At 50.2% G+C, this 24,244-nt stretch overlaps 1 protein-coding gene across 2 annotated transcripts in view; it reads left to right on the top strand.

Moving 5' to 3' along the window:
• Window positions 1–832: 832 nt before the first annotated feature.
• Window positions 833–24,244, top strand: part of ERG (ETS transcription factor ERG) — a 160,761-nt gene continuing 137,349 nt past the window's right edge. For both annotated transcript variants that reach the window (XM_081086452.1, XM_081086454.1), the window contains exons 1-2: window positions 833–934; window positions 2,850–2,937. In XM_081086452.1, coding sequence (XP_080942578.1) covers window positions 2,899–2,937 — 39 coding nt within the window. In that variant the 5' untranslated portion in view covers window positions 833–934; window positions 2,850–2,898. The remainder of the gene's footprint in view (window positions 935–2,849; window positions 2,938–24,244) is intronic.

The following is a 24,244-nucleotide window of genomic DNA, read 5'->3' as shown; positions in this document are numbered from 1 at the left end:
GGGTCAGGTTGGCTGTGGGTCCATTTATAAATAACTGTGCTATTGCTCATGGCAAATATTGATTTTGATGCAATACTTTAAGACATTTTCTAATTTGAAAATATTTTCAGCTGCCATTTGCAATTTGTCATGTTGTGAGGATTCTATGCAGTGAGATGTTTTGCGGTTGGATATTTTACTTGGAACGTTGCATAAACACAAACATTCTCATGTCTCCAGAAAAAGAGATGGGGATGTCGAGCGGTGCCCACAGGCCTATTCTAGGAAAGATGTATTTTCTTCCTTTTCTTGGAGTCTGGGACTGTTCCATTCTGCGAAAAAACACGGGTCCTCCTAGCACCCACAGATTCAGCGGGTCGCTTCTTTCCTGGGACTGAAACACTTGCTTAAGTACGGGCTCAGGGATGGTTAACAAACCCCGTTACTCTCTGTTTAGAGCAGAGACAAGCGCGGAATGATCTGGGAAAACCATTCTTACCGAAGCTGGGCCTGTAAGGCAAGGAAAACATTTTCAAAATACTTTCTCTGTGAAAGTCTACGTGTGCCTCAGGACGCCAGTCCGGGCGGGGCCTGTGCTTTTCAGTCCGAGTTTTTGCGTCATGATGCTGGGCTTCCCTCGGAGGAATGTTGCCCCCCTCTGCCCCCTTTTTAAGGGAAGGATTTTAACTTCATTCCCCTTTTAGGATATTTTAAAAAAATGTTCAAGGAATAGGTTTTGTCACTAAACGTCTAGTTGATACTTGGTGTTAATATTTGAAACAAACAAAGAAACAAACAAAGAAACAAAACAGAAACAAACCCCAGGGTTTAATGTGTTGACATTCTCCTTTAGGCTGTTCCAAGATCTTTGAAGACCCAAGAAAAGCCGAGTTGACCAAAAGCAAGACAGATGACTCGCAGAGAAAAACGATGGGGGAGCCGAGGGCCATCGAAGGTAAAATAAAGACCCAGACAAGCCTGCCCGTCCTGGTAACGATGAAAGAAAAAGGCGACCATGTAGACATTCTATGTCTTTCCTATTTGATGTTTGTGGCCCCAAACCTACCGAGACCTCTGCTTGGACCGGTTGGTGTAGTTGGAAGGACTCTGTTGGTCCCATGGATTCTCCTTCCCAAAGACGATGCCCCTCGCCAGCCCCCCTGCTCCCTCCCGCCCCCACTGCAGAGTGTTGTAAATCGCGGCGTTGTAAGGACTGTGGTCAGCACAGCCCCTCCCCCCCCCTCACCTTCTGTTCTCTTCCACTCCTTCCAGAAGACGCGGAAGGCCGAGGGCGGTGTGCACAGACCTGGGCCTTTATGAGATCTGTAATTCCCGCCATATTACCGAATTGGGTTTGAAGTTCATTTTTTAGTAATTTTACCTGCATTCAATGGAAACCTCATTTCAGGAGGCACACACAAAGAATGAGCCTCTGCATTTATTAACTACGCAAGAAAGAAAAAATAAGGGTGGAAGATTTCGGAATTTAATTTTTATTTTTTTTAAAAAAATATTTATATTGACTTCAGAGAGGAAGGGAGAAGGAGAGAGAGAGAGAGAAACATCAATGATGAGAGAGAATCACTGATCGGCTGCCTCCTGCACGCCCCACACTGGGAACTGAGCCCACAGCCCAGGCCTGTGTTCTGACCGGGAATCGAACTGTGACCTCCTGGTTCATAGGTTGCCGCTCAACCCCCGAGCCCCGCCAGTGGGGCTGATTTTCGTGTTTTATACATGAAACATGCCCCTGAGCTCGTCAGGACGGCCAGGCTGTCCGCGTTCCCAGAGGCGGAAGGGGAAGCCGCTGGTTCTTTGGGGCCTGGGCTCAGCCCGGAACATGCCTTCCAGTGTGTTCTCTGGATCAAAGGCGGCTGTAAATCCCCCCTGAGCTGAGGGCGGGGACGGGCTCCGCCTGCTGTGTGAGCACCAGCGTGTGCGTGGGGAGGACCGGCGTGGGGTGAGCTGTCCCAGAGAGAAGCCGCAACGTGTGGAAAGAACATCTGTTCTGCGCGTGGGGTGTGCAGCCGGGAGGAAGGCCTGGGGATGGGTCCCTGCGGGCTGGCTGACCCTCGTAGACGAGGGCGATTTCCTGGGGGCCCGCTGCTCTCCTGAAGAGGCCATCCTGGGGGATCCCGAGGATTCAGGTGCCAAACCGCCTTTGGCCAGGCCCCTCCTCCCTTAGCCTCTCCCATTGGTGCGCAGGGGGCAGGGGGCAGGGGGCAGGCGACCCAAGGCAATTTCAAGACAGCGCTGCATTCTTGTTGCAGTTGTAAAGCAGATGTTATGCCCTGGAAGGACTTGGTGAGATGCGAGGGAATTGCATGCTTTCCAGGACCAGGAAAATTGTCGGCAGTGGGAAGCGATGCCCCGGGCTCCGAGTCTGCCATGGCCTCGGCAGGACGCCCTGGGGCGCGTGTGGGGCAGGCCGGAGCGTGAGGAGATGCGTGGACGGCCGAGGGTTGGTGGGAACGTCTCAAGCCCAGTGTGCTCCCTATGAGAAAGGATGTCTCATCTTTTGTCTGACTTCTTTCCTTAAAGGATCATTCGTGGATGCTGCCCACAGACAGTGCCGTGTAGGAGCTGCACGTGACGTGGGTTTTGGGGGGCTGGTCACACTGGGTTTTCCTGGGGATGAAGGCGAGTGACGTTCCTGACAGAAGGAAGTGGGGTCTCCAGTCGCTTCGTGCACGGCGCAGGCCTCGAGGACACTCTCGGGCACACGTGCTTCCTGCAGAGCGGGGTTGCTATTGTTGTTCCTATTATTTATTTATTTATTTTTTACCATCGCTTCATGGTGCTTAGTCCTTTGGGAAAAGCAGACCCAGAATCATGGTTGCTCATTGCGGTTTTGTCCCTCTGCCTCGCAGCTGTCTCCGAGGCTGCACGGACGCTGAAGGAGCAGGCCTCCTGAGGGACATGGTGCAGACTGTCCCGGACCCAGCAGCTCATATCAAGGTAGGTGCCCCTGCCAGGCAGCTGCGGCTTCCTCCCGCTGGGCTTTCATGGTGCCTGCCCACACGCAGTGACTGCCGTGGTCCCCCCCCCGCCCGCCATGTCCACCGCTGTCTATGCGGCTCATTGCTAAGACAATGGTGTTCACATTTTGAAATGGTTAAAAAAAAATCAAGGGAAGAACATACTTCATGACACAGTAAATGATATGAAACGCGGATCTCATTGTTCACAGCGACAGTTTTCCTGGGCCACAGCCTGGTCACGTGTGTCCACACTGTCCAGGGGGCTTTCGCGCTGTAGTGGCCGGTGGCGTTGCCGCAGCAGCCCACGCGGAGCTGAAAATATCCAGTCTGGCCCTTTGCGGAAGGTCGCTGACCTCTGAGTTAGAGCAGGAAATGTCCCGATATTCTGTGTGCACTGCCTGGGTCACCCAGGAGGAGACCAGTGGGCGGCACGTGGGTCTCTGTGCACGGACGCTGTTCTGCGTGGGCACAGGGACCTTGGGCAGCTCGCCCCGCCACACCTCCCCCGGCTCACCGACAGCATTCCCCCCGCGGCCCTGGTGGCAGGAGAGTAAGGGAGTGAGGCATGTGCAGAGGCAGGTCCCTGGGAGGAAGGGCCCCCCTCCCCTCAACTCATTTCAGTCCCACAGGGACATGCGGGGAGAGCCACGGCGAGGAAATGAGGCGATGGGTCTGATAGACTTGACCCGAGTAACTGCTGTGGGAAAATGGGGCCGGAGCCCATTCCCCAGGTGGGCCGTGTCCGCGGTGCTGCTCAGCTCAGCTCAGCTGTGGCCATGGGCTCCCGTCCTCCCCGGCGGTGCCAGTCTTCACGGTCCCCACCTGACTCCTTCTCCCCGAGGGGCCTCATCACTTTCACTAACTTATATTCTTTGCCTAAAACACTTATGGGACATGGGAAGTGGTCTGTCATTGAAAGGAAAGTTTATGGTATTGAAAAATTTGTTTCTTTGGACTCACATGTACAATGCTTCCTGAAATACCGCATACACACATTTTAACGACAATATATTTGGGAGTGTTACGGGCTGGGACCATGTGTAACGTACATCCTTACACGTGTGATTTCTTGGGAAATGGAAGTAGTGAGAGCGCCAGTTCATTCTTTGGGTTTTACGGGTGTTGAAGAAACTTCAGAAATAGGGGGCGTTCCGGAGCGTTGAGGATTCTAAGGTTTAAGCAGGGGTAGAGAGGGACGCTGTAATTTGATTTCCGTGTGACGTTTTATGGGGGCGTGGCAGTTCTGTCTACAGGTGCAAGTGGGAGATCTCTTGTGGATAAGTTTTCTTCTGAAATATCTGGAACTTACCTGGTAAGTGCCCATGTTACACACAGATTGGGGGAGGGGGGGGTGTGATGCTCGGAAAAGCCCCTCCCCCTTTTTGAGACTCTGTTGACCATGAAGCTGCCCAATGCAAATGAAAGCTCTGGGAAGGTGAGAAATACCTTCTACAGTTCCGTGGAGGCGGGTCAATCACCAAAATCCACGGTGATTGGCATTTTGTTCCTCATCAACCAGAAGGAGAAGGCGAAGTCAGTGAGAGTGCAGGTGTTTCGAAGGGAATTCAGGAAGCGCAGACAGTCTTGGACAAATCGGACAATCACGGTCTCTGAACGCGTGTGTACGGGGGCCGTCCCGGATCTGACCCCGGGAATGAGCCGTGTTTCCGTTCTGCTCCATCACCCCATCACCCTATTGGTTCGCACAGCTAAGCGGAGGATGATTTTGAAAAATGATAACCTTGAGAGTTTTTAAAAAACAAAATTCAACTCAGATTGCTCATGTGTGCTTGAAGGTGAACTGGCAGGTGAGAGTTGCAGTTGCTAACGGCTGATGATGGCTCTGGGCTAGAGAGAACTAAACGTGTTCATTTTCTTTGTGAATCTATCCAACTCTGCCTGTTGGAATTTAAATAATTATTCCTGGGCTTTTTTGTTTTGTTTTGTTTTCGGTCTATGAAATTGGTGTCCTTGACAACCATGTTAGGAAAACAGATTGCCTTTCTGTATTTACTTAAAATCTCTGATTTGGGGCCCCAGCCAGTTTGGCTCAGCGGATGGAGCGTCAGCCTGTGGACCAAAGGGTCCCAGGTCCGGTTCCGGTCAAGGGCATGTATCTTGGTTACAGGATCCTCCCCAGCCCAGGGCCCTGGTCAGGGTTCATGCAGGAGGCAACCAATCAATGTGTTTCTCTCATAACGATATTTCTTTCTGCTTTTCTTTCTCTCTTCTACTCGCCCTAAAAATCTGGAAAAAAAATATACTCGGGTGAGGATTAACAAAAAAATAAAAAATAAAAATAATAAGCTCCCCGATTTGGGGAGTCTTTCAGGAGACTGTTCTGTGCTGAGAAGTTCCTGGCTAGCGGAGGAGGCGGCTTTTACTCGTGGGAGGGGAATCTTACAAATGGCGCTCGAATGGCCCACTTGCCTGTTAATGTAAATAGTGGATGACTTTGCCTTCGGCTCATTTCTCCTGAAAAGGACTTCAGTTCCCCACAGCAGTGACCTAACCGTGCAGGTGTGCGGCGAGGGGGGCGGGCAGCCATAAAGGTTGTGTGTCCTTCCCACGCCTGTCCGCGGGCCGACGGGGGGCAGAAACCTTTTGCATGAAGGAAATGTATTCTGCATAATTTACCACCGTTCTTTTCTGCCAGAACAAATATGAAATCTTAGAGCAATTGCATAATAGCGGGTGGTATTACTAATGCGTGTCATTAGCCTACTCTTAGGTCATCGCAGTCGAGGGGGAGAAGGAAGAAGAGGGAATGTTCTGGAAAGAACCTGACAGCGGCAGGGTCAGGACTTCCAAGAAGTAAACGGCCGAGAGCTCCTTTCCCCCGTGATTCTGTAGCTGCCGCTCTGGAAGTCACGCGGAGGGTTTCTGGCCGTAAAAGGCGTTAGACTGAAATGCTGCTTGCGTTTCGTAGGAGGAAGGATTTGAAAGGGTTTTAAGAAGCAGCCAACGTGAAGTGCAAGGGCACCAGGGGGCCTGAGAGTCCAGTTGGTGAGCGGGAGCACAGAGAACAGGACGCAGATGCAAACCCAGACCCCGGGACGGTGCCCGACCTGATCCGGGTGAGGGGCTAGGCCAGCTCCTGGCCCTTCCTGGCTTAGCCCCCTCCCTGCTCCCCGCTCCCCGCTCCCCGGAGGAGGCTGCGCCTCACTCCCCGCTCCTACCTGGCTGACAAAAGGCCATTGAGCAGTAAGCATTTCGCACATGTTTGCAGATCTGATTTATAGTCACTTTGCTCCACAGGAAGTTAGAAAGTTTATCCTTTGAGGATATACTCAGCAGAGACCAGAGACCGGAGTTTCCCCCCAAAGTCTGTGCACTGTGAGGATGACGCAAGCCTTTGATATGCTGCCTAATTCTTCCTTAATAAATCAGCTTTGATCGGATTCCAGCGGGGTGTGCACCCCCGGCGCGCCTCGCGACTCCAGGCTGTTCGGAGCTTCGCACTCGTTTCTCTGCAGGGCCGTGGCCCGCGAGCAGAGAAGAGCAAACTCGCAAACAGCTCTACAACGAGTGCGTATGATTTTTATGATCAGAAAAAGAGTATTGTCTGAAAATATCAAAATATCTGATACGACAAAATAGAGGAGAGGCTTCTAGCATCGAGCGGCCCTGCCCACAGATGTGGGGTGCGCTGGAGCTGGGCTCTACTGTCTGTCCCTCTCCCGGCTTCCTGTGTCCCTCAGGCTGTGCTCAGGGCGCCTGCATTGAGGTTCAGTGCCTGCTGCAGGGCCCCCCACACTGGTGACTCCTCGTTAAGACTCAGAGATGCTGGTGTTCCGGGAGGCACCAGCTTTCCCAGGAGGTGCAGGCTGGGGCCAGAGGCGAGCCGGTCACTTGCCGGGGAAAGGCTGTGAGTGTGTGGTTGGCCTAGAAACCCTCCGGGCCTTCCTTCCGTGGGTGGTTCTCAGGCAGCCCGCCTCCAGGCTCAACAGTGCAGATTCTTGGGTTCCCCCAAAGCTTTTTTGGTAAGTTTGGGGTGGCCTCAGGGAACTGCAGTTTAACAAGTGCCTGAGGTGTCTCTGTGGTCCTTGCTTAGATAATGAATAATAATAATTTTTTTAAAAAAAATATGTTTTATTGATTTTTTACAGAGAGGAAGGGAGAGGGATAGAGAGTTAGAAACATTGATGAGAGAGAAACACTGATCAGCCGCCTCCTGCACACTCCCCACTGGGGATGTGCCCGCAACCAAGGTACATGCCCTTGACCGGAATCGAACCTGGGACCCTTGAGTCCGCAGGCCGACGCTCTATCCACTGAGCCAAACTGGCCAGGGCAATAATAATTTTTTAAAAAACGATTTGCTATTAATTTTTTTTTGAGAGAGAAGAAGGGAGAGGGAGAGAGAGAGAGAGAGAGGGAGGGAGGGAGGGAGAGAGAGAGAGAGAGAGAGAGAGAGAGAGAGAGAGAGAGAAACATCGATGTGAGAGTGAAACATTGGTTGGCTGCCCTGCCTGCCCCATTCTGGGGGTCGAGCCAGTAACCCATAACCTGGCAAGTGCTGACTGGAAATCAAACCAGCAACCAACGGAGCCACACCTAACTCTTTAAAAAACTTATCTTTGTTGTTGAAAGTATTATAGATGTCCCCATTCTCCCCCCCCCCTTTGACCCTCTCCACCTGCTCCCATGCCCCCTCATGCCTTCACCGCACTATTGTCTGTGTCCATGGGTTATGCATAGATGCATAGAAGCTCTTTGGTGGATCTCTCACCCCTTTCCTCTGAGGTTCGTCAGTCTGTTCGGTGCTTCCATGACTTTGCATTTCCATGTCTTTCCATTTCTCTCCTCCTTTCTAGGTACGGTTGTAACCACAACATGGATTTACAACATACAAGTGTTCTCAAGGGCACTCTGTACTATTATGTGTACATGTATATGCACATGTATATGTATGTGTATGTGATGTGTATGTGTATATGCATATGTATGTGTATGTGATGTGTATGTGTATATGCATATGTATGTGTATGTGATGTGTATATGCATATGTATGTGTATGTGATGTGTATGTGTATATGCATATGTATGTGTATGTGATGTGTATGTGTATATGCATATGTATGTGTATGTGTATGTGATGTGTATGTGTATATGCATATGTATATGTATGTGTATGTGATGTGTATGTGCATATGTGTATGTGTATGTAATGTGTATGTGTATATGCATATGTATATGTGATGTGTAGGTGTATATGCATATGTATATGTATGTGTATGTGATGTGTATGTGTATATGCATATGTATATGTATGTGTATATGCATATGTATATGTATGTGTATGTGATGTGTATGTGTATATGCATATGCATGTGTATGTGATGTGTATGTGTATATGCATATGTATGTGTATGTGATGTGTATGTGTATATGCATATGTATATATATGTGTATATGCATATGTATATGCATGTGTATGTGATGTGTATGTGTATATGCATATGTATATGTATGTGTATGTGATGTGTATGTGTATATGCATATGTATATGTATGTGTATGTGATGTGTATGTGTATATGCATATGTATATGTATGTGTATGTGATGTGCATGTGTATATGCATATGTATATGTATGTGTATGTGATGTGTATGTGTATATGCATATGTATATGTATGTGTATATGCATATGTATATGTATGTGATGTGTATATGCATATGCATGTGTATGTGATGTGTATGTGTATATGCATATGTATATGTATGTGATGTGTATGTGTATATGCATATGTATGTGTATGTGTATGTGATGTGTATGTGTATATGGATATGTATGTGTATGTGTATGTGATATGTATGTGTATATGCATATGTATATGTATGTGTATGTGATGTGTATGTGTATATGCATATGTATGTGTATGTGTATGTGATGTGTATGTGTATATGCATATGTATATGTATATGCTTATGGTTTATTTTCTAGAGCAGTTTAAGTTCACAGCAAAACCGAGCAGAAAAGTGCGCAGCTCCCATATGCCGCCTGTTCCCACGCACACACCACAGCCCCCGCCATTAGCAGCGTCGCACCAGGCGGTCCATCTGTGAACAGTCGGTGAACCTGCGTTGACACGTCAGCATCGCCCAGAGTCGTGGTTACCATAGGGCTCACGCTGTGTGCTGTGCGCTCTGTGGGTTTAGATGAATGTGTGGCGGCGTGTATGTCTCATACGGAGGGTTGCCCTGCCCTGAACATCCTCTGGGCTCCCACCCCGCATTCCTCTCCCCCCTTCCCAGCCCCCGGCAACCACGGATCTCCTTCAGGCTCCGCGGCCTCGCCTCTCCCGGGTGTCGTGGACTTGGGATCAGGCAGCGTGTCGCCTTCGCGCCCGGCCTCTTTCCTCAGTCACGTGCGCGGGCGCATGCTCTCTGTCCTGTCATAGCTTGATAGTTCATCTTGACTTTTTTGAATCAGGGAACTTTCTAAAAAAATCCAATGAAGTCAAGTATTTTCTCCCAGAATAAGTGCACACACCCTCTCATACATGCTCACAGTCCTCCTGCGGCCAGCCTAGGCCCCCTTCTGGCCCCCCGGCCCTACCGCACCAAGGCCCAGGGGGTCCCAGGCCGGAGCCCTGGGCTGGTGATGGAAACCCCATTGGACGCAGTTGATGAAACTGAAAGGAAATGTTCATTTGCCCCCAAGTCCCTGCCAGAAAGCGCGTTGCCGCTTGAGGTGAGTGGGATGAATGGCAGCACTTCTCTGAACAGGGACCGTGTGGAGGCTCATTCTGGTCTGAGTTCAGCTCAGAGGACGGACACTCCTCCCGCAGACCCGTCTTGTAGAGCAAGTCTTCTCACACGTCAGGTCAGCGTGCTCAGGGTCCCCTGGGGAGGGCTGGCTGCAGAACCTGCGCTCCCAGGGCCCTGGGGCTGCTGGCCTGGAGGCCACTCCCTGGCAAGGCTGTGAAGCCATGGTTGTCAATGCCACTTGTGGGAAGGGTTGAGGCCAGCATTAAGCAAAGGCAGAGGAATGGGGAGGGAGAGAATGGAAGTGACCAGGGTGCATCCCGTGCAGAATGAAAATGTCTTACGTGGGAAGACTTGCTTTAGTGCATGTGTGTGTGTGTGGACACCAGGTTGTGATATGTAACATGTGCTTTCTTACCCTGGGTGCATCGAGCAAACGGCGCTTGGGGTTTCCGAGGAGGAAGAAATGAGGGGGAAGCACCCCAGCGTTTTACCCTAAGAAACCATGGGCTCGCAGGCATGAACTTGCACATGTGTCTCTCTCCACGCATTGGGCTCCGCTGACTCTGGCGGCCAGATGTTGGGATTTATCCAGAGCAGGAACTGTAAATAGCAGAGAAAGTTTTTTTTTTTTTAATTTTAAAGATCAAATTCCAGGGTTAAATTAAAATCCCGGTTGTGTTTTGCTTAATTGAGAGCCCATGTTACTTCTGAGCATGTACTTTAGAAAAAGTAAACAAATTTAACCGAAGCATGGCTGTTAATTTCTGAGCGATTCTTGGTGGATTTTCTGGAAAGTACTGTTCATTTGCATTGCACGTTTACTGCTAATATGCTGCTATTATCAATATCCAAAAATAAACAATAACACCCATTTATATAGACCTCCAAATTAGTCCCATAAACTTTTACGATAGTGGTGCTATTGAGCCAGCTGAGCTTGAGGCTGACAAAACATGTAACTCTAACCATGCGACTCTCTGTCCTTTGTTTTAAAACCCAAGTTTAAAAGGCGCAATGCTGAAAACCTTTGTAGTTAAGATTAATCGTCACCAATCCAAAGTTGGTGCTTAAGTCAAAGTAAAAAGCAAGTCAAGTTTTTCATGACGTATGTTGTTTGAAAAAGCTTCCAATTCAAATGCTTACTTTTCATTATTGTTTGAAGAGAAGGTTGTGTAAATGTACCGGTTTCATTGCACATTGCAGAGCCTGCAGCTGGGACTGGAGGGGGCGGTAGGTTTTCTGTTTGGCTGTCAGGGGAGGTGGTCCCTGGAGGAAGCATTTAAGGTTAGGGTGTGGGTTGAGGGTTTAGGGCCAGGTTAGGGGTGCTAATAGACAATATTAGCAAAGAACAAAGACATCAGAAAAGCACACAGACCCAAAGAGAATATTTTATCTTCTGGATAATTCAAGCAACGTGCTTCTGTTCTTATTTCTGAGTCGTTAGGAATGGAAGATTCACATAGAGCCAGTCAAAAGGACTTAAAGAGACCCATTACTCTATTCCTAAAAACTGAAATGAAAACAAACAAACAACAACAAAGGAATCTTAAGTGACATAAGACTTACCTGGTGCAAAAATGTGGGTATGAATTAGGAAAAATGACACACAGGGGTTTTTTTTGATGGTTTTCCCCGAGGTTTGTTGAGCTATGTTTGATGTTCCACACTGTGTAAATCTGTGGTTACATGATTTGATACACGGGTGTTTTGGGATGTGATTACCACAATCAAGTTAGTTAACATCTCCATCGCCTCACTTTCTCAGTTTATTGTTTTGTGGTGAAAACATTGAAAGTTCACTCTTTTAGCAACTTGCTCCTACGGCGTACAGCATTGTTCACTGCAGGACAACCTCCCCTGACGGCCAAATAGAAAACCTATCCACCCTCTCATCCCTATTGCACTTCACACCCCAGGACTCACTTGAGCCGACTCTCCCTGTGCCCACCCCACCCACTCTTGTTTCCGCCCCTTTGGTTTTTAGGCTCCACGTGTAAGTGAGATTATACAATATTGGTTTCTCTCTGTCTGATTTATCGTACTCAGCATTATGCTCTCACAGTTCCTTTTTCTTTTTAAACGCATTTTACAGAACTAAAAATAGATGTCTTAGGAGATCTCTGGATTGATGTTAATTCATGGTATAAATCAGCTGTGGGATTGAGTGAGTGTCTGCTATTCTTTTTGCATCATGTAAGTTTTTAGCTTTACCTGAAAATGTAAAAGTAATGTGTTACCTACAACCCCAACCGTTTTGTGTCACTGCGAGAAGAACAGTATTTTCGCCATCAGATCACTCACTGAAGTTTAAGCTTTAGGATGCTGGCTCATTTCCTCTGAAGTGGCCGACTAGCACCGTGGGTCATTGGAGTGATGGGAAATTTTATTTTCGGGGCCGTCTTCACATCGGGGCATGGGACGTAACTTTGCACTAGTGTTGGTTTAGGAGCGTTGTGTTGGGGTCCCTGGGAAGCAGATGCAGAGAGAATTAGGAATGCAAGAAGTTTATTGGAGGGGGTGTAGGGGGCACCTGTGGACGACGATAAAATGAGGGGGAAGCAGGACTGGGTGGGAGAGAGCCCCAGGCTGAGTACAGACCTGACAGTCGACCAACTCACAGGGAGCCCTGGAGCAGAGATTGGCTTGGAGGGTCCAGCGCTGGGAGAGGGGCTGGGCTCCCCCCCTGCCCCCCTTCAGTGTTGGCCGTGTGTCGGGGGTGAGGCAGAGCCTGAGCCGAGCAGCTGGAGGCTGTGCAGGTAGATGCTGGGCTTTCTTGAAGGGGCATCAGAGGGGCATACCTCTGGTTGCTGAAGCAAGAACGGGATGGAGCCCTAGCTGATTTGGCTCAGTGGATAGAGCGTTGGCCTTTGGACTGAAGGGTCCCGGGTTCGATTCCTGGTCAGGGCACATGCCCGGGTTGGGAGCTCCATCCCCAGTAGGGGGTGTGCAGGAGGCAGCCGATCAATGATTGTGTCTCATCACTGATGTTCTTCTCTCTCTCCCTCTCCCTTCATCTCTGAAATCAATAAAATATATATTAAAAAAGAACGGGATGGAGCCAGCTCCTCCCAGAATGCAGCAGGATCATCATTTGCTTGACCGTGTTACTCCATCCTTTTTCTTCCTGGGGGTGCAGGGGGTGGGTTAACCATGTACAGGGCTGTCCTCTCCTTAGCAGGAATGCCCTTTGCTCATGACATTGGAGTTTCCTGACATGGAGTGTAGCCTCTGGACTGTAGTTCTGGGCCGGGGCACTTCGCTGTCCATGGTTTTGCCATTATCAAGTGCACATGATGGAAAACTGGGATCCTTAACGAAAAGGGGTGATTATTTAAGAAATCCTACTCATTTTATTGTTGGGATGTTTCTTAGGCTTAGACCTCTGGGTAAACAGTGTTTGGCTCTATTCGTTATATTATCTGCCTCTTGTGTTCTTGAAGGTTGACCTTCAATCTCTCTTAGGGCTGTTGGTTAAGTCTGTTCTCCACTAGTCAGAGCCCAACTCTCAGCACTCAAATCTCGTTCGTCCTGCATCAGCCTCTGCCCCCAAGCACTTGTGCCCCATGTTTGGGCTCTCACGCTGCCTGCGCCTGGGTGGTGCCCCTGTGACCTTTAGCGCTTGAACAAAATGGGAGAGGGGATGAGTCTCCTTCCACGTTCTATGCTAGAAGCAGAGGAGTCCCCTCGAGAGGGCCACCCAGAGCCTCTCCAGTCATGTTCCTGCCCTGCCCCTGCCGCAGCCTTCTGCCTCTACCAGACTTCGGAATTTGGGGACCAGGAAAAAGAATTGGGGGAAGACATGCCCATAGGTCCCTTGTATGACTCCTGATGCTCCCACTCTGGGCTGTGCCTGGACCTCCTGGGCGGGTCTATGGCCTCGGTGCTGGGCCAGGTTCTCTGGCTGTGGGCTCTGCACCCGTCCTTCCTGCCGGGAGCCTTCTCAGATAGCCAGGGGGATCTCGGATGGGCAGTAGGATCTCGGATGGCCAGGGGGATTTCGGATGGCCAGGGAGATCTCGGATGGCCAGCGGGATCTCGGATGGGCAGGAGGATCTCGGATGGCCAGGGGGATCTCGGATGGCCAGGGGTATCACGGATGGCCAGTGGGATCTCTGATGGGCAAGAGGATCTCGGATGGCCAAGGAGATCTCGGATGGCCAGGGGTATCACGGATGGCCAGCGGGATCTCGGATGGCCAGTGGGACCCTGGAGACGGAATCTCCATCTCTCTCCCCTCCCTTAGCTCTTCCATCTTTTCTTTATGTTCTGATTGCGTAGTCACTAATTTTAACCTTATGTTTTGTGTGTCCCTTCGTCTCGATGAAAGGCATATACATTTCACACCGTCCTCTGGGTTGATAGTCAGACAGTCTACAGATATTGCCACCCTGACTTCATTTCTTGTGAGTGTGCCTTCTGTTCTGGGTTTATTCGTTGGAATTGTTTCCTCTCCCGGCAGCGCGCGCGGTGTCATTTTTGTCACCTCCGTGTGGGGTGAGGCTAACTGGGGGGTTTCTTCTCTTCTTCCTTCTGGCTCACTCAAAGCCACTTGCTAGATTGACACGATGGAAAGGAAAGCAGTTGCCCAGGAAGGCCTGGTCCAGACATGTGCGGGTGCTGTGCCCGCGTCAGACACCGCGCTGCCTTGTCTTTCCTCGCTTCCCGTTGACTCTGTGAGGATGGAGAGGGATGCAAGGCTCGCTCTTGTTTGGGGCCCACTCAGTGAGCTTGGCCTTGGGGAGAAGTGCTCGATGCCTTTGGGAAAATAGAATGCCCAGGGGGACGTAGGTAGAAGGGTTTATGACTTACTCCTTGAAGAGTAAAATTTTAAACTATTACCAATATGGTCTTTACAAATGGTCGTGCTCAGCACGTGTATGTGACCCTGTCACGGATGAGCTGGGCTCAGGAAAGGGCACAGGGACCCTTGTTCGTGGCCTCACCTCTGCCCTCCCCGCTGTCGGAGGAACACAGGCCCTCTCGGGAGGTGTCTCGGGTCCACACACAGGTTTTATGGTTGCTTATTGTCACTCGTGCACACGTTTAGCTTCAGGTACTGAGAAGTCCAGCTAATTCTTACAACAAACTCCAGTCTCCTACTCAGCTGAAGGCTTCTTGCCTCCTGGGTTCTGACCTGTACCAGCCAAGGAACCTCAGTGTGGGAGAAGGGTGTGGTCTATCCCCTTCCCACCTTCCCTGCTCATGTCTCCTCCTGTCTCCCATCCTCCCCTGCCCCCTCGAAATCAGTGAAGGGCTGAGGTCACCAGGCCAGCTTTGGGGCATCCCTCAGCCTGTCCTCCTACCCCAGAGTCTGGCACCTCTTTTATTTTTATTTTCTTCAGAGATGAAGGGAGAGGGTGGGAGAGAGAGAAACATCAATGATGAGAGAGAATCCTTGATCAGCTGCCTCCTACGCACCCCACACTGGGGATGGAGCCCACAACCTGGGCATGTGTCCTGCCTGGGAATCGAACGGTGACCTCCTGGTTCCTAGGTAGACAGTCAACCACTGAGTCACACCGGCCAGGCTGGTACTTCTTTTAAGAATGAGGGCTTCGGCCAAAAATCTTTGACCAAAACTCTGGCGCTTAACATCCTCCCACAGTTCAGAGAAAAAAGAAAAGAATGGCACAATGAAATCTAAGAAGCCAGCTGCCAACTCTGAATAATAAAATAGTTCCAAGTCACACATAATGTTAAAAAGTTCTGTTCACTTGTTGGTGCACAAGGCAAATCTCTGTCCGTGTCCCCAGTCTCCGCTCATTCTGTGTCTTTAGGAGCAAAGAAGAAAGGTGGGCGCGCAGGGGTGGGGCACCCATCGTCATCGCACAGGAAGACGGTGTCAGGGTGTCGGGAGGCACCCACAGACACGTTAGAACATGCTGAGAGTCTCCTGAGGGTGCGGGGAGCTTGTCCTCAAAGCATGTTCCCCTAGGGCGTTGGGATGTAATCTGCACGGCCAAGGGCTTTTACACCTAAATTGTCACTCTGTTCTCTTCGGTTAGAGCCCCAGCACGTCTGCTAAGTTGTTAAACACTGAACCATTTTTTAGACACATTAGCTTTTTCCCAAGCTGCGATGTCTTTGGTCACTGATGCACACAGATCCCTAAACCCAGTGTGGCCTAGAAGCCTGGACGCCTCCTTCCAGCCCTGACACATTCTTCCTGACCCCCTTCTAGCTCAGCCTGAGGGGCCCCATCAGAGTGAAACCCGGAGGAGACTAGATAACTTCATGGAGCGTATGTCCTGGGCCTTTGGATTCTATTCTAAAACAGCATATTGCACTACTGAAGTCCAATATGGAAATAATTCCTTTGGCTTTAAGTAAAGTTTTCAGGTCTGCAAATATTAACAACTAAAAATAGAGACAGTCTCATATTTCTTTTTTTTTTTTCATACTTATTAGGGCTGGTTATGGAGCCAGCGGTGATGCATCACCTCCACTGCCCCCTGGTCCCCAGCCTGTCCCCTCAGTCTCACTGCCTTGGGCTTGCCACCCCCCACCCCCCGCAATGAAGCAACAAAATGCAGTCTTCATATTAAAGACTGAGAAGCCCAGGCTGCAACACTGTGTGAACAGAGGTGCTCGGGCCCATAGCACTGCTCATAGCTTTTCTCTGGAAATAAATGCACATACTGTATTTATAAAAAGAAATATCTATAATAATAAAAGGGTAATATGCTAATTAGACCCATGTCTTCCGGACATCATTCCCAACGTCCTTCCTGATGAAGCCAGGGTTGGAGGGTCGCCAGCCTGGGTCCCAGGTGCCAGAGGGAAGCTGGTGCCAGCAGCTGGGGGGAGGAAGGCCTACTCTTGCATGAATTTTCATGCATTGGGCCTCTAGTATGCATATAAACAAGCATCTGTTTTGAAAGACTCATCTCCCAGGGCATTGTCCTGTGATACGTTTAAGAAGTCCTAAGTGCAAACAGACAATCCCCAGCCGTCACTCCACTGTGCATTACTGTGTGTGTGTGTGTGTGTGTGTGTGTGTGTGTGTGTGTTACATTCTTGACAGCAAATCACAAAAGTGCATACTGCTAGGGGAGCCTAAGCTCTCATAGATGGAGTGACGTGTGTAGCTGTAGGTTTCTGCCCTCTGTAATGGTGAAGATCTCACCTTTGCTTTTCTTCTGTTTACTGTAAGGACTCTCTTCCAGGTGCCCTAAAATGGCATCTTCCCCACTTGGAGGGAGTGTCCCCTTCTGTCTTATGGGGATATGTTTACTACCCTCTTCCTTCTAGTGAGCTGATGGATGGTTATTGGTTCCTGAATATCATCCACAGTCAAACTTGTATTGGTTGTCAGCCACGCATATCTTGGGCCGTGCTGAATGCAGCCTCTTCCATCACAAACCTGATTCCAAATATTTTGGCAAGAACAAACCAATGGCCGCATATATGGGAAGCTGGGTAACAATGCGAAATCAGGACATTTGCAGTCCAGAGGTGGCTGAAAAATTCATGCCTTTCATGTCACCCTGTGAACTGACTCCGAAGTTGTTCAGGGCAGACTAGGCCAGCGGCAATGGGAAATTCCCTATGACTCATTTCTTAGACTCCTTCTTCCAACACCCTCGGAGCGCAAAGGAAATGACAAGAAGTAATTCTACAGGCGGGCAGGATGCCTGCAGACAGGCAAATCACCTCCTGGGCCTGAAAGAGGAATAGTGTTCTTAATAGTTGTCAGCTGGGTTGAGAACCCCATCATAAGACCACCCACATACAAGAAATAAGCCATCGTTGATTCATTCGACCGGGCACTAGGAATTTTGGAATAGACTCCATTCTTGTTCTCAGTGGGACTGAAGGAAGCACTGGGCAGTCCTTACTGCATGATGTTTATGGCTCTGGGGTGGACAGGAAGAGGGACAGAACAGGGTCCCTGTAACTGGAGCCCTTCTGTGTGAGTAGGGGAAGGTCAGGCATAGCACAAAAGCTTCTGCTATGAGTGAATGTGGCAACAGAAGAAAAAAAAATCATAATAGCTATAGGATTTTAAGAGGGGGTGGCTACTCAAATCTGGGGTAAAAGGAAGACGAATTCATAGACAAAGAACAAGGTGTGGGCATGGAAGATGGAGTAGGGAGGTGGCACTAAGGAGCCGTATGCAGAGAAGACTCCTTTACACCTGACTGGGTGTAGAGGGCAAGGGGGGAGTTAAAGGTGCCTGAAGGCTGGACCCCAAGGCCTGGAAGACCAGGGAGCCATTTCTAGGAATAAGAAGATTCATGAGGAAAAGAAGGATGGAGTTGGATGGGAAAGAGAAGGGAGGAGCAGCTCGGAGACTTTGGTTCCTGACCTTTGGCTTGGAAGAGTTGAGTAGAGATGTTAGGCAGGAAGTGGGCTGGGGCCCAGGAGACAGTGTGGAGCTGGAGGGTGAAGAACACCCATCGGGGAGCGTGTCACTGGTGTGGGTGTGGTCACTCTGGCCATGGGTGTGGTCACAACATGAACGTTCTTCCAGTGGACTTCTTGCAGGTAACTAAGAGAAAGTGGGAAAACGACAAGGTGTGTTGACTGTTCTTTGGAGAAGTATGGTGGCGAAGGATAGGACTCCATTATATTGGTCTCCCTTTCTAAGAATTGTGGTGCCTCACTGGCCCAGTGTGCTTTTACTGACTCAAGAAAAAGTGAGGTATTGAATGCCGGCTGAAGTGGAGTCGAGAGAAGTTTTGGGTTGCTTGTTCTAGGACAGAAGAAGTTTCTCTTGCACAGGGAACATGCCCATTGCAGAAAGAAACACGGGAGGCACAAAACGGAAAGGACAGTGGGCGGGACCGCATGCTGGGAGACTCCGGCAGGGTCTGTGTCCAGGGCTCAGAGGGAGGGGTTACGATTGGAAAGGCACAGCTCGAAGTCAAGAGCAAAGGGTGAAGCTATTGAGATTTCTTGAGAGTGAAAGGCTCACATCGAAAGGGCTTACATTTTGTGGCTTTACTCTTCTCCATAAAATGAAAAATACAATCATCCTCAGGGAGTGAAGTGAGAGTAGGTTTGGGACAAGAGGCAGGAAAAGAGAAGGTTTCCAATGGCTGTGTTGGATATTACATAGGAAGTGAATTAGATATAAATAAAGTTAAGGAGTGGGAGTAAATTCCAAATGCGTTTTAAAAATCATGGGGTTTGTGGCAGAGCCAGCCAATACAGTGGTATGATTTCTCCAGCGAAGCGTAGTTTCTGGGGCTGGGAAAAGGAAAGAGGACTGAGGGAGGGGGCTGCCCAGCCTTCTGGTTAGTAAGGAGATGAGAGATTTCAGGGTAGAGTAAGAGGATAATGAGTTGGTGGCGGGACGTAAGTGAAACCATGAGCTGATAAAGGATCTGTGAAAATAGAGACTAGTCCAGGAAGGGGGCCTGAAGGAGGCAGGGCGGTCAGAGAGAGTGAGGGCAGGGCAGGATGGAAGGAGAGAGGCTGCGGTTAGCGGGAGGAATGTCAGTTGGGGGTTCTTCCCCTCGTCGGGTCACATCCCGCAGGGCCGTGTACCTCACTGAATCCTTGTTATCAGGGTTGGCTGGTCTCTGGTGTGTGTGTGTGTGTGTGTGTGTGTGTGTGTATATGTGAATAGGATACCCTGGGAAAGGAAGTGTAAAATCGTATCGCCCTTCTGCCTGGGCAGGACCATATTGGGAGTGTCATGTTTAGTTCCAGACGATGCTTTTAACTATGTTTCCTCCCCGAATGCTGTCGGCTGAGCCGTGGAGATCCAAGCATGACCGCTTCCCTGCAGCCTCTCTCTGGTCCGGCCACCAGTGCCTCGTATGTGGGTCTTCCTTACCTGTCTCCCTTCTTCTGCGCTGACCTCCCCTGGCTCAGTTCTCCACGGGCAACTAATGGGACCTGTTGAAATGTCGCCCGACCTTGTCACTTTGCTGCCTCAAGCCTTCCAGTGCCTTCCGGCTCCCTGAGTGTAAAGGCTCATGTCGCGTGACCATGGGGCCCTGCTCCCTCTGACCCCACTACTTCTTTAACCATTGGTCCTCTCTCCATCTGCACAGGCTTTCTTTGTGTTTCCCAAGCATTCCAGGTATGTCCCTGCCCCAGGGCCTTTGCAGATGCCATTCCTTCTGTCTGGAATGTTCTGCCCAATAGCCTTCTAACATCACCTCGCTTCCTTTAGGTCTTTATCCCATTCGTAGTCATGCCTTCCCTATCCGTCCTATTTAGCGGTGTTCCCCACCACTGCACGCCTACTCCCCTTTTCATTTTTATATCACCTTCTAATGAGATACTACCTTTACTCTTGTGGGGTTTTTTTTCCTCATTTTTTTCTGCATGTCTCCTCCAGTGAGGAGGTAAGTGCACAGGGTGGGGGATTTCATCTTGCTCCCTTGTGGCTGCAGCCTCACACACTTCACACACAGCAGTTCCTGGCACAGATTGCGTGCTCAGTAGCCAGTGAATGAGTGAGTATGGAATTACCTGGGTATAAAAGTCACATATGCCCATGGTAGAAAAATGGGCAAACAGGGAAAAGCAGAAAGAAGAAGGAAAATGACCGTGTGTGTGTGTGTGTGTGGGGGGGGGGGGGTGGGCAGGGAGGGTAAGGAGCTGAAATCACACCATCCCAAGGACATTTTGAGGGATGTTTGGTCTGGAGATTAGAGGCTTTGGGGAGCATGATAAAGAGCTTAGATATTATAGTGTTTAAGACAAATTATACTTGTTCTACAGAAATCCAGACTAGGACCGACCTACATTAGTGGGGAACCCACAGAAAGGGGATTTCAGCTCCATTGGGAGATCCCTGCTCTCCAGTTGGCCACCCACCAGTGGGACTGACCAGGGTTTTGTTTTGTTTTTAATTGATTTTAGAGAGGGAGGAGGGGAGAGAGACGGGGGAAGGCGGAAGAGAAAGAGCGATAGGTTGCCTCCAGTATGCACCCTGACAGGGAATGGAACTGGAAACCTTTTGGTGTATGGGACAGCACTCCAACCAGCTGAGCCCCCGGCCAGGGCAGGGACTAGGTTTTAAGGACAGAATGTCCGTCACTGGAAGTTCAGGTAGAAACTCTCTGGCCACTGTTGGGTGGATTCTATGTGAGGACTTGATCTGAAGAATCTCAGGTAGCAAGTTTTAAGCTGGTAACAGCAAATTTGCTAAAATAGGACACGTCTTATACTCCTGTGGTATTTTCCTTGCTTGTAAGATACGTTTATTTCTCCCGGGGTAATGACTTGCGCCATGCGTCACTTCACCTGCGTGTTTGCTCACTCCCTCGGTACTCGCGGTGCAGGTCAGACTGCCTTAGAAGAACGTGCGCTAGTCAGGCATCAGGTGGACCAGACAAGGAGTTCGTCTTCTGTTAACAAAACCATCTCTATTTTTAGATGCGTGTTACTCCGGAAACATCAGGAACACATTAAGCTACATAATAACTAAGATTTTAAAGGCATGTTTTGAAGACCCTCTAAACCCACTCGGTATAAACAGTTGAGCCTGTCATGGTGATGATGTCATGTGTCCTGTAAACATCTTTTAGCCTTTGGAAAATTGCAGCAGACCCACCGGTAGAGTTCCCAAACAGCCACTGGAGAATCCTCCTATATAATAAAAGGCTAATATGCAAATTGACCAAACAGTGGAATGACCGGTTGCTATGACGGGCACTGACCACGAGGAGGCAGACGCTCAATGCAGGAGCTGCTACCGGTTGGTCAGTGCGCTCAGCCAGAAGCTGGGCTCATGGCTGTTGAGCGCAGCGGCGGTGGCAGGAGTCTCTCCTGCTGTTGCGGCAGTGCTAAGGACCCCTCGGAGGATGTCCGCCAAGGGGTTCCAAACTGAAAGAGGGCGCAGGGGGCGCTGAGACCCCCCCCCCCCCCGCCGTGCACGAATGTCGTGCACTGGGCCTCTAGTACCTACAAGAAAAGTCAGTAAGTTGAGTAATGTCTGTAGAAACATCACAGGCCATCTTGATGGATTGACACATGAAGTGAGAATGAGGGTGCACAGTATTTTTACTTCGAAGCTGTTGCTATTTGTGGACGCCCTGTTTTTAAGAAGCGTGACGTGAATTCTACGTGAGTTGCTCTTGTTTTGTTAAGTGTGCCACAAATGGTGGATTTGATTCAAGGTAGATTTTAAATCGGTTTGGAGTAAAACTTATTTGGGGATAAGTTGGATGGTGTTTTCATCTCAGTGATTCACAAAATAAATTATAAATTGCTCAAGATTCTATTTAAGCCCAATTGTTGCCTTAAAATTCCTGCCATGACTGCTTTCTCAGGTCATGTTAGCAGCGCGTTAAGCATTTCAGGCCCGAGTTACAGGACAGCAAGTGGCACTGGACAGACGGCGTGCACCAGGCCTTCCCGCATCACAGGGCATGCAGTTAGCGTGGGTAACGATGGGCGGTGGGTCGGGAGACCAGGCTCAGCCACCCGCCTCCATGCTCCGAATTTACTGGGATCATCCAAATGATTGCGGGGCTCTCATTCCCGTTGTGTGGTTGGCTAATCCGGACTTTTCTTCAGATTTGATTTGAATGAAGCGCCTTAAGCAGAAGCACATGGGCGTGTAAAAGCCAACATCACAGCTCTGACAGGCAATAAAGAGAGTCGTAAGGATTTATAATTGGACGGCATCTTTCACCCAGATGGGCTCCGCGGCGCTCGGGAACCTCCTGCAAAGGCAAGATGGCCCTTCAGTGATCTTTCCGCACACAGAGGCGTCCGGGTAGTGAGACTGGACGTGTGCAGAGCCGCCGCCTCCCCGTCCTTGCACCATTAGAGGTGCCGGAGGGAGAGCCAGGACAGGCGCGTGAGCCGAGAGCCCGGGCGGCCGATGCGTCAGTGCGAATCCCCCTGCGCTGGTGACGGGGCCACGGGTGGCCTCCTGGCCTGCCCTCCTCAGCGACCTCCTTCGTCCTCAGCAGTGAGCCTCCCACCACGCTCACCACCCGAAATGCCTTCCCCTTTGAGCGTGGAGGCCGGTTAGCGGCTGCCGTGGCAGGTGGTTTGTGGAGCAGATGGAACCGTCTTCCACTGGAGGCGCCCTGCTCCTGGGAAGGGTCAGATGGAGATGACGAGGGATGCGGGGAAGCTCCGGGCGGCGGGTGGACAGGTGTGTCCGTGTCTCGGGGCTGTGGAGCCTCAGTGATGACCGTGGACCTGAGCCCTGAGTGGGCCTCGCTCTGTGGAGGGTGTGTCATTCCAGGGAAGTGGAGGGTAGGTGTGTGTCCTCATCAGTGTCTCCCACTGCATTCTGGGTGAATCAGTCCGTGTCGGGAGAATGAGAGATTAAGTCATTCACTCGCCTTGAGCTTAGAGTTTACTCATAATCTTATTTAAACATCCCTTCCAGCTAAGGGCAGCGATTATGCAAAAACATAGGGCTGCAGGGAGGGAGGTGGGGACTGACGGCTGGCTGGGGTGGGGGGCCTTGTTTCTGCCAGGGGCCATTGGGGTATTTATAATGCCATTCGAGGGCCGTGCACAATCACCAACTTAAACATCAGCCTGCTGTACTTGGTCCAGCATTTAATTGACTCACCCCTAAAGCCTTGGCAGGGCCAGACCACATGATCTCGAGGGCCTTCTACGGCCCGCGGGCCAGACATTCCCCACCTCTGGAGTGGGTCCAGGTATCCTTTTGGGGGTGACGAGAAGGTTCTGGAACTAGATTGAGGTGTGGTCGCTACGTGGTGAATGTGTACGTGCCCCCAGATCGTCCACTTTAGAACAGTTTTGTCACGTGATTGTCCCCTCAGTTAGAAAAGGGCAGTCGGAAACCAGGTGATCTGAGGGATGACTACACCCAAGTGCTTGAGGTGTGACTTCTGTGCACGGGACCTGGAGTCGGAAGAGACCTGGAGAGGCTGCTCCGAGGAGGCCCCCTGGGATGAGGGCAGGTGCTTGGTTCCCCGGTGTGCTGAGCCTGGGGAGCCCCCTGCTGAGTGCGCCTCGGAGCCCAGTGGCAGCAAAGAGCAGCCTCGGGGGAGGGAAGGCAGCAGTCCGCAGCGGCCATGGGCCAGAGGTGCTCTGAGGATGCCGCCCTGAAAGCCCTGTAATGTAATGATGTCTAAACATCGCTAATCCTCAACTGCTTGCCTTCATTCATTGATTTGTTTCCACTCTCTCCCTGCTTAAAAATAACTCAGAAGTTATTTCTAGAAGCAGCACTGCCCAATAGAAGTAGAACGCCAGCCACATAAGCAATTTTACATTTTCTAGTAGCCACCTTTAAAAGAGGGAAAGGAAAAGAAAAATGGGTGAAATTAATCACATGTTTTCTGTAAACACTTTCTTTAAAAAGCATCTGCCTGTGGAGTCCATTGTATCCCAGTCTTTTCAGGGGCGATCAGTATAAAAACGATCGGGGAGAGATTTCACTTTCTCTTTGTTGGGCTCCGTCTTCACAATCAGTGCCTTTCCCCTCACGGCGCCTCTCGGTGTGGACTAGCCACATGTCACGTGGTCAGCGGCACATGCGGCCGTGGTGACCGTGGAGACCGTGCGGATCTGGTAGTTACTGGTTTGGCTGCGTGCTCTGTGGGCCCAGCACATGCTCAGTGAGCGGAGATGCAGGTGCAGAGGGAGGACCATCCCTGTCACACTAGGAAGGA

Source organism: Myotis nattereri, assembly GCF_964212035.1.
Source record: "Myotis nattereri genome assembly, chromosome: 3".
Classification (NCBI taxonomy): domain Eukaryota; kingdom Metazoa; phylum Chordata; class Mammalia; order Chiroptera; family Vespertilionidae; genus Myotis; species Myotis nattereri.
The sequence above is the reverse complement of the archived record's forward strand: the minus strand, read 5'-3'. Positions and strand labels throughout refer to the sequence as shown.